The sequence below is a fragment of the Hemibagrus wyckioides genome, linkage group LG25, assembly GCF_019097595.1.
Source record: "Hemibagrus wyckioides isolate EC202008001 linkage group LG25, SWU_Hwy_1.0, whole genome shotgun sequence".
Lineage (NCBI taxonomy): Eukaryota > Metazoa > Chordata > Actinopteri > Siluriformes > Bagridae > Hemibagrus > Hemibagrus wyckioides.
This window is the reverse complement of record NC_080734.1, coordinates 4,459,448-4,475,051: the sequence shown is the minus strand read 5'-3', so window position 1 is coordinate 4,475,051 and position 15,604 is coordinate 4,459,448. Positions and strand designations below refer to the sequence as shown.

At 41.5% G+C, this 15,604-nt stretch overlaps 1 protein-coding gene across 3 annotated transcripts in view; it reads left to right on the top strand.

Moving 5' to 3' along the window:
* Positions 1-15,604, top strand: part of syne1a (spectrin repeat containing, nuclear envelope 1a) — a 214,289-nt gene that overhangs the window by 58,928 nt on the left and 139,757 nt on the right. For all 3 annotated transcript variants that reach the window (XM_058379576.1, XM_058379577.1, XM_058379578.1), the window contains 18 exons: positions 16-184; positions 809-905; positions 5,017-5,213; positions 6,154-6,318; positions 7,331-7,486; positions 7,836-7,979; positions 8,093-8,242; positions 8,916-9,074; positions 9,262-9,426; positions 9,658-9,792; positions 10,393-10,551; positions 10,667-10,875; positions 10,970-11,033; positions 11,912-12,070; positions 13,174-13,305; positions 13,518-13,628; positions 14,282-14,422; positions 15,014-15,174. In XM_058379576.1, the coding sequence (XP_058235559.1) occupies positions 16-184; positions 809-905; positions 5,017-5,213; positions 6,154-6,318; positions 7,331-7,486; positions 7,836-7,979; positions 8,093-8,242; positions 8,916-9,074; positions 9,262-9,426; positions 9,658-9,792; positions 10,393-10,551; positions 10,667-10,875; positions 10,970-11,033; positions 11,912-12,070; positions 13,174-13,305; positions 13,518-13,628; positions 14,282-14,422; positions 15,014-15,174 (2,673 nt within the window). The remainder of the gene's footprint in view (positions 1-15; positions 185-808; positions 906-5,016; positions 5,214-6,153; positions 6,319-7,330; positions 7,487-7,835; positions 7,980-8,092; positions 8,243-8,915; positions 9,075-9,261; positions 9,427-9,657; positions 9,793-10,392; positions 10,552-10,666; positions 10,876-10,969; positions 11,034-11,911; positions 12,071-13,173; positions 13,306-13,517; positions 13,629-14,281; positions 14,423-15,013; positions 15,175-15,604) is intronic.

Genomic DNA, 15,604 nt, shown 5'->3' with positions numbered 1-15,604 from the left:
CGTCCTGTCTGACAGATTAAACTACATATCCTCCACCTCACACGTTCACCTGAGCAAACTGGAGTTCTGGGAGTCCAGGTACCGCATGCTGGACTTCCTGTCGCTGGGCGAATCCAAGCTGAAATCCTGGATCATTAAATACGGCCGACGGGAAACAACCGAGCTGCTGCTCCACAGCTACGTGGTGAGTCGTCTGTCTTTCTTTCTTTCTTTCTTTCTTTCGTTCTTTCGTTCTTTCGTTCTTTTATTCTTTCTTTCTTTCTTTCTTTCTTTTATTCTTTCTTTCTTTCTTTCTTTCTTTCTTTCTTTTATTCTTTTTCTTTCTTTCTTTCATTTATTTATTCATTCGTTCATTCATATGTTCTTTCTTTCATTCTTTCTTTCGTTCTTTCTTTTATGCTTTCTTTCATTTATTCATTCGTTCATTCGTTCGTTCGTTCGTTCTTTCTCACCTTTCTTTTATGCTTTCTTTCATTCATTCGTTCTTACTTTTTCATTCTTTCTTTTATGCTTTCTTTCATTCATTTATTCATTCATTTGTTCTTCTTTCTCACCTTTCTTTCTTTCTTTCTTTCTTTCTTTCTTTCATTCAACAAGTAATTACGAGTGGGATTGTCTTTGAGTTCCAAGTTTCTGAGTCAGGAAACATAGAATAAAAAGGATGCAGCTTTAGTAGTAAATGTTATAAACCGTTAGGACTGAATAAAGATCAGAGCTGGAGTAGAATTAATCCATTAAACCTGAAAAAAAAGCTGAATTTCTTTTTTCCGTCATTAACCTGTGTTCTGTTCATTCCCTCTTTCTCCAGTCGTTTGTCGAAGGTGAGCAATTCTTCCAAAAGTATGACTCCGTGTACGAGGCTCTGAAGCGGACCGCAGTGGCTTACATAAGCACCGACGCTTCAGGTGAGAGTCCTGACCATAACCATGATACTTTACATCATGACCCTCCTGTCGTTATACACACGTGACCCTCCTGTCGTTATACACACGTGACCCTCCTGTCGTTATACACACGTGACCCTCCTGTCGTTATACACACGTGACCCTCCTGTCGTTATACACACGTGACCCTCCTGTCGTTATACACACGTGACCCTCCTGTCGTTATACACACGTGACCTGACTGAGCTTTTCATCTTCCAGGAATTGTGTCAACATCTGGAATATCAAACACTCTTTCTTTCTTTCTTTCTTTCTTTCTTTCTTTCTTTCTTTCTTTCTTTCTTTCTTTCTTTCTTTCTTTCTTACCTTTCTTTCTTACCTTTCTTTCTTTCTTTCTTACCTTTCTTTCTTACCTTTCTTTCTTTCTTTCTTACCTTTCTTTCTTTCTTTCTTTCTTTCTTACCTTTCTTTCTTTCTTTCTTTCTTTCTTTCTCACCTTTCTTTCTTTCTTTCTTTCTTTCTTTCTTTCTTTCTTTCTTACCTTTCTTTCTCACCTTTCTTTCTTTCTTTCTTTCTTTCTTTCTCACCTTTCTTTCTCACCTTTCTTTCTTTCTTTCTTTCTTTCTTTCTTTCTTTCTTTCTTTCTTTCTCACCTTTCTTTCTTTCTTTCTTTCTTTCTTTCTTTCTCACCTTTCTTTCTTCATATTAAATGACATGTGGTTAAGCAGGTTCATCCACAACCTGGACAGAAATCCAAAACGTGTTAAAAGATAGAGCATTACTGACCATCAAAATTTAACACTCTTACTGTGGTTCTTCAGCACAGATTAGAGTCCCTGTGGTTTTATTATTTGTGTAAAACTCTTGCTTTCTCTTGTTTATCACCTAGAGCCATCCTGTTAAAGTGTTCAGAACCCCCCCCCCCAACAGATATTCAGTGGATTAGAGAAATTGTCTTCTCTACCTCCAGAAGAATAGGTACCCATTAAAAGGGTCAGAAAAACACTTCTTTAAGATGTGGCGCCCTTTCATTAAATATGTTGACCATTTTAAATAATGCTTTATTATTGACTTCTTTAATTTAATTAATTTTTGAATTAATAGACAGCACTACTCTAGGGATTTGTAGTAAGGGTTGGGGGTTTGTTAAATGTGATGTAGATTATATTGCCAAAAGATGTCTGCCTTTACATGCACATGAATGTAATATGGAGTTGTCCCGCCCTTTGCAGCTATAACAGCTTCAACTCTTCTGGGAAGGCTTTCCACAAGGTTTAGGAGTGTGTTTATGGGAATTTTTGACTATTCCTCTAGAAGCACATTTGTGAGGTCAGGCACTGATGTTGGACAAGAAGGTTTGGCTCACAGTCTCCGCTCTAATTCATCCCAAAGGTGTTCTATGGGGTTGAGGTCAGGACAGTCAAGTTCCTCCACACCAAACTCTCTCCTCCATGTCTTTATGGACCTTGCTTTGGTCACTGGTGTGCAGTCATGTTGGAACAGGAAGGGGTCATCCCCAAACTGTTCCCACAAAGCATGAAGCTGAAGCGTTAAGAGTTCCTTTCACTGGAACTAAGGGGCCGAACCCAACCCCTTAAAAACAACACCTGAACTCAATGATTTGGAGGGGTGTCCCAAAACTTTTGGCAATATAGTAAATCGATGAAAATATTAAAACCAAAACATGTTAAAAGAGCAATTCTCTTTTTCCCCTCCACCAACAGAAACCACAGATGATCTTATCGACATACGGATATACTGATATTTCAGATTTATACTTTATTGGATTTACACTTGGCTGTTTTCAGATTTACACTTTACTGGAAGCCCCGCCCCCTTTCCTATATCTCACATTGGACAGGTTTTTGCAGGCAAGTCGGCTCTCCATCATGGAAAACAGAGATCGTTGATGTTAAGTGTTTTTCCACCTTAATGAACGATCAACAAGTGTATGTTTGTTTCAGTTACTATATTTATTATGCGAAAGTGAAAGATTGTGGTCTAAAATGGATTTTTTTCAGCTAAAAGGGTTGAAGGGAAACGTGCGGTTTCTCTGGAGATTGGATGTGATTGGATGCAGATGAAATATATAAAATTATATATTAATTATATAAATATATATATATATAAAATTATATATATATATATAAAATATATATTTTTTTACATTTTTGGAAACAACAAGCTATTAAATGAATAGCAAATTTTACAATTTGTAAGAACATCATTTGTAACTCGCATAAAAATATCAGATAACTTAGCACAGGATCTTGAAATCCCATGGAAGGTTATTTTCATACTCTCATAGCAAATCGCGATTCTAAGACAGAGATATAATCAGAGTGTACACAGGGTGAAGGAACTTGGGTGGTTTATTTGTGTTCTGCTCTCGCTATCTCTGTGTCCTCAGGGTTACTATCAGACGTCGTTCTGAACCTCGGTGAGATCAATCCTTATGGGGTTCAATAGTCAATCAGTCTCAGCCTGCAGTATCCCCTCCACACACACACACACACACACACGTCCTGTCTGGGCGTTCGCCTCATTCTCCTCAGGCGCTGGGTAAATGAGGTTTTCCCTGGCACTGTATTCAGCAGGGAGTTTCACTCCATTAGTGGAGATGTTCTAATGGGTTCCTCTCAGACCCGTAGCCGCACTAACGTGTTGCTCTCACCCCGCCTCTGGCTATGAACTCGGCTCTCTGCGCTGTGATTGGTGCAGGTTAAAATGTCCCCCCGTGAGGCAATGATGTCGTCCTTTTCTCTTCTCTCTGCGTAACATAACAAGCAGCTCGGGTTTCCTCGAGAAGGAGCTTTAGGGTGTGAGTATGTCTGTGTGTGTGTGTGTGTGTGTGTGAGTTATTGCTGAAAATAGCACAATATGGACTCATTGTGTGTCTGTAATGTATTTTAATGTATTTTTATGACTAGACATTATGACATCACCAACATTTTGATGTGTAATAAGGTTGAAAATCCATTTAAAAATGATTGACAGAAATTTTCTTTTAGCATTTTAGCTTTTTTGACTTGGAAAAAAATCCTTAAAGAGCCAGAAGTAAATAAATAAATTTAATAAATAATGAATAACATTATGACCACCTGCCTACTACTATGGTGTCGGTCCCCCTATTGCTGCCAAAACAGCCCTGACCCGTCCTGCACTGTGTATTCTGAGCCCTTTCTATCAGAACCAGCATTATCATCTTCAGCAATTTGATCAACAGTAGCTCGTCTGTTGGATCGGATCACACGGCCCGGCCTTCGCTCCCCACGTGCATCAGTAAGCCTTGACCGTCCATGACCATGTCACCGGTTCACCACTGTTCCTTCCTTGGACCACTTTTGATAGATACTGACCACTGCAGACCGGGAACACCCCAAAAGAGCTGCAGTTTTGGAGATGTTCTGATCCAGTGGTCTAGCCATCACAATTTGACCCTTCGTCAAACTCGCTCAAATCCTTACGCTTGTCCATTTTTCCTGCTTCTAACATCAACTCTGAGGACAAAATGTTCACTTGCTGCCTAATATATCCCACCCACTAACAGGTGCCATGATGAGGAGATCATCAGTGTTATTCACTTCTTCATCTCTGAGTGGTCATAATATTATGGCTGATCAGTATATATTCAACTCTATACTGTAGTTTACACTGGCCTTAAAATTGCAGAATCGTGATGATGATGATGATGAAGCAAAGAGAGCAGAATTAGCTGTGCTGTCTGGGTGGGAGGGGCTTACTCATTTATTTTCCGTCAGTCACATTCACACTAGCTAATCATGGACGTCTCTGAGCTCATGTATGGAGGAGAGGGTGGATGTAGATGGATGTTTTCTCCTCCTCCAACGTCACACAGCAGATTGAAAAGACGAGTCTGGTTGGTTTCACGTCTCTCAGAAGAAGCAGGTGTTAGTAGCATTAGTTAGTGGATGATGTGTGAGAGGGGGTGGAAATGGGCAGGTGGAGGAGATATAGGAGATAGGACAACGTGATGCTCTGTAGAGTCTGCTAAAGTTTGTGCTTGTCATCAAGTTTGGACTTGTTTTTAGACACAAAACCTGGCACTGAAGCCTTAGTGTACCTGAGTTTAAGTCTGTGTGTGTGTGTGTGTGTGTGTGTGTGTGTGTAGTGGAGAAGAGGGTGAAGCGCTTCCTGAGGGACGTAGCCGATCAGTGGAGGAGTCTGGCGGTGGAGATGCGCAGCGTCAGGTCCATGCTGGAGGAGGTGCAGGGGAACTGGGAGAAGTACAGCAGCTGTGTGGAGTCTCTGCAGGCCTGGCTGGAGGACGCAGAAGGAGCCCTGAGACAGCCGGAGAACACTAAACGAGTGAGTGTGTATGAAGAGTGCAGGAGAAAAGGTAAAGGTGTAAGCACAAAAAAAAGAAAAGACCAAAAGATATAATTCATTATGATGATGATGATGATACAGAGCTGATGTGACTGATTGTGGATTGATTAGACAGATGGTTCTGTATAAACAGAGCTGCTGTGTACAGTATAAACCTCATATTCCTTAAGAGTAAGGGTGTGTCTCAAACCGCTCCCTAGCACAGACATTTCTCATCCTCCTCCTCCTCCTCCTCCTCCTCCTCACTCAGACGGGAAGTGTAATTAGTGTGTCTGAGTCTAATCCCAATTCAGCTGCTTCACTGAAATCAGGTCAAAACATCTCCCATCACATGTGTTTACACTCGGTCTGTCTCTCGCTCTGTCTCTCCCTCTCTCTCTCTGTTTCTCTCTCTTGCTCTGTCTCGCTCTCTCTCTCTCCCTCTCCCTCTCTCTCTCTGTTTCTCTCTCTTGCTCTGTCTCTTTCTCTCTCTCTCTCTCTCTTTCTCTCTCCATCTCTCTCTGTTTCTCTCTCTCTCTCTCTCTCTGTGTTTCTCTGCCTCTCTCTGTTTCTCTCTCTGTTTCTCTCTCTGTCTCTGTTTCTGTCTCTCTGTTTCTCTCTCTGTCTCTCTGTTTCTTTCTCTCTCTCTCTCGCTCTCTCTCTCTCTCTCTCTCTCTCTCTCTCTCTCTCTTTGTTTCTCTCTCTGTCTCTGTTTCTTTCTCTGTTTCTCTCTCTGTTTCTCTCTCTCTCTCCGTTTCTCTGTTTCTCTCTCTCTCTCTTCAATTCAATTCAACACTGATTTTCCAGGAACATGAATATGATAGAATATAAAGTAATATAATCATTAAGATCTCAAGACAATTAATGTTATTGTTAATTATTAAAGATATATAATTAATACAAAAGCTCTCTCTCTCTCTCCCTCTCTCTGTTTCTCTAGGAGTTCTTCAGGACTCTCCCACACTGGATGGAGAATCACGCGAGTATGAATGCAGCAGGTAATTTCCTCATTGAGACGTGTGATGAAACGGTGGCTCGTGACCTGAAGCATCAGCTGCTGCTCCTCAACGGGAGATGGAGAGATTTATTCAGTAAAGCCAAACAGGTGAAAATCCAGCACTTGCTGTTTATTAAATAATCACTGATCTGGGTAGAGGGTAGCGTTTGCACCTCCCAGCTCCAGGGTCCCCGGTTCGATCCTGACCTCCGGCTAGTGTCTGTGAGGAGCTTCAGATGTTCTCCCTGTGTCTCCAGGGGTCTCCTTTGGGTTCCTGGGTTTCCTCCAACCTCCAAAAAAATGCTGGTGTGTGCACTTGTGACTTTAAATTGCCGCTGATATGAATGCCTGTGAATGAGAATGCACTGACGTCCCGGACAGGGTGTATTCTCGCCTCATGCACCATCACGGATCCACAGGCCCCCTGACCAGGATAAGGCCCGAGTCAAATTTACTGATCCAAATATACAGCGTCAAAAATGTTGAAATAGCTGTGAAAAGCGTTTAATAAAACATACACCGAGGAAAAATAAGCATACAATCTTTCTAAGCATATATTTACATCTGCAGTATTAATTATAGTTATAAATATTTTTATTATTAAATTATTGAGTTATAAATAGAGCAAATAATAAGATAAACAGATTAAATAATAATAGAATAAATGAAAAGAATTAATAAATTTAAATAAAATTAACAACATTAACTTTAACTGTTTTTATTTTTTAATTTTTTTATATTAAAATTTTCCTAACAGCTGATTAATAAGCTGAAAGAGAAAAACTTTGTCTTTTGTGTCGAAATTTTGAATAAATTTATCTCCTATATGTGTTTTATTTAATTGTCATTCTCAACTATTCAGATTGGGGGAGCCAATACTTTTGAGAGCATTTCAAATCTGTCTAAAATTTGTGTTTCTTTGGGAGAATTAAGGATTTTGGAATGGAAGGGAATACTTTATATCTGCTAAAATTCAAGAAATGCTTTATTCTAGATATTCTCTACATCTCTATCATCAGCTGGTCCACACGATGAAACCTGGTCTCTGAATCGCTCCTCACTGTATTTAAAGCCTTTTTGTTCCAGTTAGAGTAAAATTAAAAGCTTTGTCTCTCCTCAGTACGCTTGCGTTCACGAGACTCAGACTCACAGCGAGGCAGAGCTGCAGGAAGCCGTTGCGGCTCTCCGAGACTTTCTGGAAACTTCTACGACCAAACTGACCTCACCTGTCCAGGTGTCGCTGCCGGACGTCAGAGCGTTTATGAGGAATGTTCAGGTAGAGATGAAGTCTCCTGAATTTAAGACAATTAGAAGGGTTGTATATCGTAGTTGAGTAAAGGTTTGACGATGATAGTTTGTTATTTAAATGTATTATTATTATTATTACTACTAATATATTAGTATTAAGAGTGTGAAATTCCTTCTGTCCAACCAATATGATGAACGTCTCGATACATACACTGTGCTACGAAAACAGTTAACCAAGTAACGATTCATTTCATTTTGATTCACGATTCACTTCTGATTCGATTCAGCACTGATTCAGCTCATATGACTCAGTAGTAGGATATTTCATGGTCCTATCAGCAGCCATGACTCTAGACTTGTCCTTGATTGCTGTGAAGGAGATCAAGCACAGGCTTCCAGCGATGGAGGTGAGATACAAAACAGCCGCTCGCACGGCCCAGGTCTGGATCAGAGACTCCAGCGGTGCGGATGGAAAGCAGGTCCTCATTACCATGGCATCCATCAAAGGACAGCTATACAAGGTGTTACGATTCTTAACATCCAAAGATCATTTCTCTCAAAGTCGTGTTTAAATCCTTGACTTTGGCGTACATGGCTGTAAGCAGTGGTGTGTGTGTGTGTGTGTGTGTTTCAGATGAAGGAGAAATGTCCTTTGGTGCTGAGAGAGTGTCACACCGTGCTTCCTGTGTTAGAAGAGCTGGAGGGTCAAATCTCAGCCTTCTATCAGATAGCAGATCACGCAGGTCACATCATCGCTCAGCAGCACGACCAGCATCGAAACCAGGTGAGGAGACATGATAAACACACCAGCGGTGCTGAAGAGCTTCACTTAGACAGAGATGACACCTAATAAGGAACTGACGTCGTGTATCAGGACACATCTGATTGGTCAGAACGTGTTGATCCATTTCTGTAATAGGAAATCTGCATATCGCAGGTAATATAATATGATGCGTTATTGTTTCTATAGCAACCCTGCATCGTATTTGTCGTATAACATCCCGCGCTGTCTCGACTCTGTTTTTGACTTCACTTTATTTCCAGCTCCCTTTCTTCTTTTCATCATCACAGGAGCTCCGGCTAAGCAGACTGCTAATGAGAATTAAATTTCCACGGAGGATGAAATTTGATAGTGAAGCAGATGCGAGAGGGGGGGAGAGAGAGAGAAAGAGAGAGAGAGAGTGCGAGAGAAAAGGAGACATCAGAGAGACATATCCCATTTTTAGTGTTTTTCAGCTGTGGAGTCGCAAAAATATATACTCTCGAATAACTTGTGGTAATTTAACATGCAAATTTGGCAGCCAATCAGAATCGAGTATTTCCATGCGGTTATTTTATTCATGTTGATGGGAAAGCGGTCGATGGTTTAGTTTCTAATCAAAATCATAATGTGGTTATTTCAGGGCTAGTTTGGTTTAATAGTGATTGTTATGTTACAGTGTGTGTGTGTGTTACAGGAGTTGTTGTCGCAGCAGCAGAGCTGTAAGAGGTGCGTGTGTGCAGTGGAGCGCAGTTACCTGGCCCTCCAGAGGGCGCTCTGCTGCACTAAGACTCTCTACAACTTTGACGCGTCTCTCCTGCAGAACAGAGTCACCGAGCTTCAGACCACCGCCCAGGTTAGCTTACACCCCTTTTAATCCTTCGCTGATACATGTTGCACATCAGGTGTTTCAGTTTCATGTAAGTGGGTGTGGCTTAAAATGACCATTATTATCAGAAGAACATGTGGCAGTTCAAATCCTCAAGCTTTTAACTGATGCGTTTGAGGTAAAACGTAAGAGAAAGACGTGTCCTTCGCTGCAGGCCCTGATGCAGGAGGCGTTAGAGTGGAGGAGGGTCGCGGAGGCTAACGGTAACCTGACACGTCGCTTCGAGGAGACTCGCGCTGAGCTGGAGAAGACGCTGAGGGTGGGCCAGGCGTGTCTGACAGAGCGAGGAGACCCTGCTGAGCTCTTCAGCAAGCACAGCGTACGTCGTTCCATCCATCCTCACCTCACAAAAAGAGCTTGACCTACTTATTATTCACTCGTGGATTTTTATTTTTTATGATATGCAAATGACTTGATAGAATTCCTGTGTGCGTGATTAATGTCAGCCAGACCTTTAGGATGTGATAGATGCACAGTACATGCTCCAGTTTTTTAATTCCGAGAGCATTCCCAACCTGACTGAGATACTGAAGTAGGATTGTGTGGCTAGGACTTTTTCAGCCGACTGGACCAGCGAGTGTTGAACGCGTACCTGAAGGCGTGTGATGACCTGACTGATATCTTACCCGAGGAGGAGCAGCAGGGTCTGCAGGAGTCAGTCAGGAGGCTGCACAAGCAGTGGAAGGTCAGTCTGACTTCCTCTGTCTTCTCTAAAACTTTTTAAGTCTTTAAACTGCTTTTAAAGTCATTTTATGTCACTTGGAGGAAAGCGATATCCGCCTCCTTCCACACATCTCAGGCAGGGGCACGATTGGCTAATGCTGTGATTGACAGGAGAAAGAGAAAGTGTATGCCCCTCCCACTCAGACAGCACAGACACATTTGAATGCCTTATGACGATTGGTCAGACTCTTAATTTATTTATTATTTCTGTTGCACCACACGCAAGTCACTTCACTTCCACTTTAAAGAAGCGGTGTGTTATTTTTAGAGCCCTCCTTTCTGTCTCGAAAAGCGACTCGTGATTAGAGTGAATACGTTATTATTCAGACTGCAGATGAAGTGGGCGGAGCCAATCAGCTGTTTTTAGTTCTACTTGTTATTGATAATACACACTTTTTTTCTTTGTTAAGTAAAAAGTCTTAGATTATGTGGAGTGTGACTACAAGACGATGAGCCTTTACTATAGTAACCTGTGATAATTAATCACCACCTCCTGACCAATCAGAATGAAGAATAGTAGAAAGAGCGACTAGAAGGTTTCCGTCTCTATTGTGTTGACCAGGACATCCAGGCCGAAGCTCCGGCTCACCTGCTGAGGCTGAGAGTGAAGGCGGAGAGGCGCTTAGCGATGACATCACTGCAGGAGTGCAGGGCGGAGCTACAGAGGGAGGAGAAGACGCTCGCTACGGCCGGCAGCGAGAGAGCGATCCGAGAACACAGGGTAAAGCTGAACACGGGAGATAGGGAATATATAAAACAAATAAATAAAAGATGACGTGCTGAAAAGACTGAAGAGTCTGAGCTGAGATGGAACATTGTCGTGTTTCCACGCTCAGGCGTTTTTCAGGAACAAGAACCCCATTTCTGCATGTGAGAGGAGACTCAAGACGATGGAACAGCTCTGCCAGAAACTTCCAGAAAACGACCCGATTCAGAAAGCCCTGCTGGAGACCAGAGATGCCGTCTCTAAGGTCAAAGGTGAAGTGGAAAGTGCTCACGTGAGACTCCAGGAGCATCCAGACAAGTGGTGCGAGTGGCACCGCAGGTGAGGACCGGACCGGACCGGGAAAAAGGTTATCCTGCACGTGGATATGATGGAGATTTAGTTCTGAGGTCTGTGTGTGTGTCTGTTCTGTTAGGTTCGGTGAACTCTCAGCCTGGATCACGTCCCAGCAGAGAGACGGAGAGAGCCTCGCTGTGCAGGTGAGACTGGAACTCGTTTCTATAGCAACGGCTCCTACTGCAGATGCTCGAAATACACAGATTCAAAAATGTGTGTTGATATGGAGGGGATCTGTGTAACTTTTATGGAAGGAGTCTCCAGTGTCAGGGCTTTGTAACTGCTTTTATTTATTTATTTATTTAATTTTAATTTTCTTTCTTTCTTTCGTTATTTATTCATTCTTGTCAAATTAAAAAGATGTTGTTTTTTTTGAGACTATTCTAGATTTAAATATATATATATATATAATGTTATACTAATTATATAAAAATATGAAATAAACAAATTTAAATATTAAATATTTGATTGTCTATAAGAAAATCATCTGTTTAATCTATTATATAATTTGCATATTTTATAATGAATATTTCCTTATATAATTATGTATTTGCTTCATGAATAAACATCTAATAAAATATTTACTGCTCTAATCAGTCTTTAGTTAGTAAATTATATATTACTTGCTTATTAATCATTTATTATCAAGCCTGAAGCTGGAGTTACTGCAGTTTCTTTTGAAATATATTTACATATGCAGAAATGTAATCAGTGCGTGCGTGTGTGCGTGCGTGTGTGCGTGCGTGTGTGCGTGCGTGTGTGCGTGTGTGTGTGCGTGTGTGTGTGCGTGCGTGTGTGCGTGCGTGTGTGCGTGCGTGTGTGCGTGCGTGTGCGCGTGCGTGTGCGCGTGCGTGTGTGTGTGCGTGTGTGTGTGCGTGTGTGTGTGCGTGTGTGTGTGCGTGTGTGTGTGCGTGTGTGTGTGCGTGTGTGCGTGTGTGCGTGTGTGCGTGTGTGTGCGTGTGTGCGCGTGTGTGCGTGTGTGTGCGTGTGTGTGCGTGTGTGTGTGTGTGTGTGGACACAGCGAGAGGTGCAGAGGGCTCAGGAGGAAGCTCTGTCCTGGCTCACGGCTCGTCTGGAGGTGTTGGAGGAGCTGAGCACCCACGCTGAAGCAGTGACCCAGAGAGCGGCGCTGGACGAGCTCACACACACACTGACCACCCTGCTGTCCTCACTGGATGAAGTAAGAGTGTCTCTCGTTTATCTCGTTATTTTAATCGCACTCAATCGGATGCGTGTGAAGAGTTAAAGTCGTACACTAAACTGAATACACTTATGAACTTTAGTTACACCTCAGAGTTTATTTATATTTTCTGATTAAGACTGTTTGAGCACTTCATGTCTTTTTATTTGGGGGGGGGCTGCATTCTGATTGGTTGTGAGATTATTCATCGTTCATTGTTGCTCTGAAGTTAAACGGGAGGATCTGATTGGATGTTACAGCAGCATGGATAATTGGTTGAATCCCCCCTTTTTTTAATTACGATCACGTCGGGTTCTCTCTCTCTCTCATTTTGTCTGTCTGTCTCTCTCTCACTCTCTCTCTCACTCTCTCTCTCATTTTCTCTGTCTGTCTCTCTCTCTCTCTCTCTCTCACTCTCTCTCTCATTTTCTCTGTCTGACTGTCTGTCTCTCACTCTCTCTCTCATTTTGTCTGTCTGATTTTCTCTCTCTCTCTCTCTCTCTCTCTCTCTCTCTCTCTCTCTCTCTCATTTTCTCTGTCTTTTCCTCTGTTTCTCACTCTCTTTTTGTTTCTATCTGTCTATCTCTCACTCTCTCTCATTTTCTCTGTCTGTCTCTTTCTCACTTTCTTGTTCTTGCTCTCTCTCTCTTTCTCTTTTCCTGTCTGTTTGTCTGCCTCTCTCTCTCTCTCTCTCTCTCTCTCTGTCTTGTTCTCTTTGTCTGCCTGTCTGTCTCTCTCTCTCACTCTCTTATTCTCTCTGTCTGTCTGTCCCTCTTTCTGTCTCACTCTCTCTCTCTCACTCTCTCTCTCTTGTTCTCTTTGTCTGCCTGCCTGTCTCTGTCTCTCACTCTCTTATTCTCTCTGTCTGTCTGTCTCTCTTTCTGTCTCTCTCTCTCTCTCACACACTCTCTCTCTCTCACTCTCTCTCTCTTGTTCTCTTTGTCTGCCTGTCTGTCTCTCTCTCTCACACTCTTATTCTCTCTGTCTGTCTGTCTGTCTGTCTCTCTTTCTGTCTCTCTATCTCTCTCTCTCTCTCTCCCTCTCTCTCTCTCTCTCTCTCTCTCTCTCTCTGCCTCTCTATCTCTCTCTCTCACTGCACTAAGGCGATGTCTCTGGATGAGAACAGTGAGAGAGGGGAGGAGGAGGAGGATGTACTCCTTCAGACGCAGGAACACAGTGGAATCCTGAATGCAGAGAGTGTAACAGAGGCCAGACAGCTGCTCCTCATTCACCAGGTGACCCAGAGTCTACTTTTATTTTATATTCAGAACTCAAAACCTTTTCCAAAACCATCAATCAGAAGTACTATAAATAATGAACGAAGTCCACAAACAGAGAAGCTCATATAAATAATGAACGCATGCATGAATTGACCTATAATCAGAAACGGATCTGAATAATGAATGAAAGAAGAATCTTTATTTTAATGCACTTTATTTCGGACCAGCAAAAGATGAAGTCCCAGCAGAAGAGAAAAGGATGTGTGTGTGAAGCAGCGTGTTTCAGCCAAGACAGTCGAGAAGACTGCAGCTGGGCAGCGCAAGAAAAACGTCTACAGGTAATTCAGCAACGTCCTCAAAACCGACTGAAGACATGATCCATGTGAGGAATAAAACATTCAGTGTTGTGCTGCTTTAGGAAAACTATCAGTGTCTCATAACATTACATATAACTCTGCATGAGCTTTATCATCTTACTACAACACATCAAGATGTTGGACATTTACCAATGGGAATTTTCTATCTATCTATCTATCTATCTATCTATCTATCTATCTATCTATCTATCTATCTATCTATCTATCTATCTATCTATCTATCTATCTATCTGCCTATCCATCCCTCCCTCCCTCCCAGTATGTTTTATTCCTATTATAGCACAGCATTTAATATTTTTTTTATCCATTTATAGTTACATGTATTCAGTCAGCTCACTTCCTGTTCTCACTGACATTATAGCAGCTATAAAAAGGTGTTCCATCATCATCCTCTCTCTCTTTTATTTTTTCCTCTCTTGAATGTCCTACAGAGTCACTGACACTGGAGACTCCTTCCCATAAAGTCTGTGAATGAGCTGTTACTATGGAAACCAGTAACATAGTCGAACAAGCACATAAACCTGTGATTTGTAGCTGCTTTAATGGCATGTTTGTGTGTGTGTGTGTGTGTGTGTGTGTGTGTGTGTGTGTGTGTGTGTGTGTGTGTGTTTTAGTCCACCGTGAGCGCATGGCAGGAGTTCGAGTCGGACCGAGACGCCGTGTGGCAGTTTGTGTGCAGAGCGACTCCCGTCCTGCAGCGAGAGTTTTTATTCAGCAGCCTGGAAAACCTGACAAATCACCTGGAATACACTCAGGTGAGAGAACACTACACTTCTCATCCTTTATTAGAAATCCTTCAGATTCTTTAACACACTGAGGCTATGTTTAAACTGTTCTATACTTTAATCCGGCCGCGGAGTCGTGCAGCGTGAAAGGAGCTCTGACCGAAACATACCTCGGCCATGACCTACAGACAATCAGACAGTGAGATAGAGGGCAGTTCAGGGATGAGTTATAGACCAAATTTTCAGCAAGCACAGCTTCGGCTGGAGCACGATATTATAGTTTAATAGAGTTTATATCAGAAAAAATGTCTTAAATGTAGTACTATCAGAATAAATACGCTTTACGATAGCATCAGATAGACATAAAGATGAAACATTAGCTTGACAATAGAGAGAATCGTGCTTTATCCGTCCATTCTCAGTGATATTCGGTGACATCTCTACTTTCTCACGTAACTTCTCGTAAATTTTGAGTACTATTCGATGATGCGGCTTTAAGATGAAGTTGTTTCATGGACATTTAACAGGCTGTAAGATTATAGACGTGTCTATAGACTATAGACTTAATCATATGTTTCTTCATCATTTTCTGTGTGTGTGTATGTGTGTGTGTGTGTGTAGGAGCTTCATACAGACTCTGACATGTTCATGGAGAAGACTGAGTCACTGAAGAGAAAGGCGTCTGAGATCCACTTGGGGTCGGAGAATTATTCTCTGCTGCGTGATCAGGCCAGAGCGACTCAGAGGAAGGTGCAGGACACACGGGACAGCCTCGGCTACATGTGAGAGACCTTTATATACAAAGCTCCAGAAGATTTACCGACTTTGTGATGAAAGATTTGTGAGAACTTGTGATACAGAATATATAATAAGTGTAAAAAAATGAGTTTTTCTATTTTTGCAATTAATCCATATTCTCATTTTTTAAAATTCTCATTTTAGTTAATTCATGTATTATTATTATTATTATTATTATTATTATTATTATTATTATTATTAACCAAATAATTAGTTAATTGTTTTCTTATTATATTTATTTATTTATTTATTTTTGACCTACTCAGCTTTTAGGTCACTGAAGCAGGCTTATAGTTTTTTTTTTTTTTTTTTTTCGTTTTTTTTTCAACAAATTTAAGAAATTCATAGTGATTTAAAGTTTTATTTAAAATGATTTGATAGCGGCTTATAGAAAAATCGCAATTAAAGAAATAA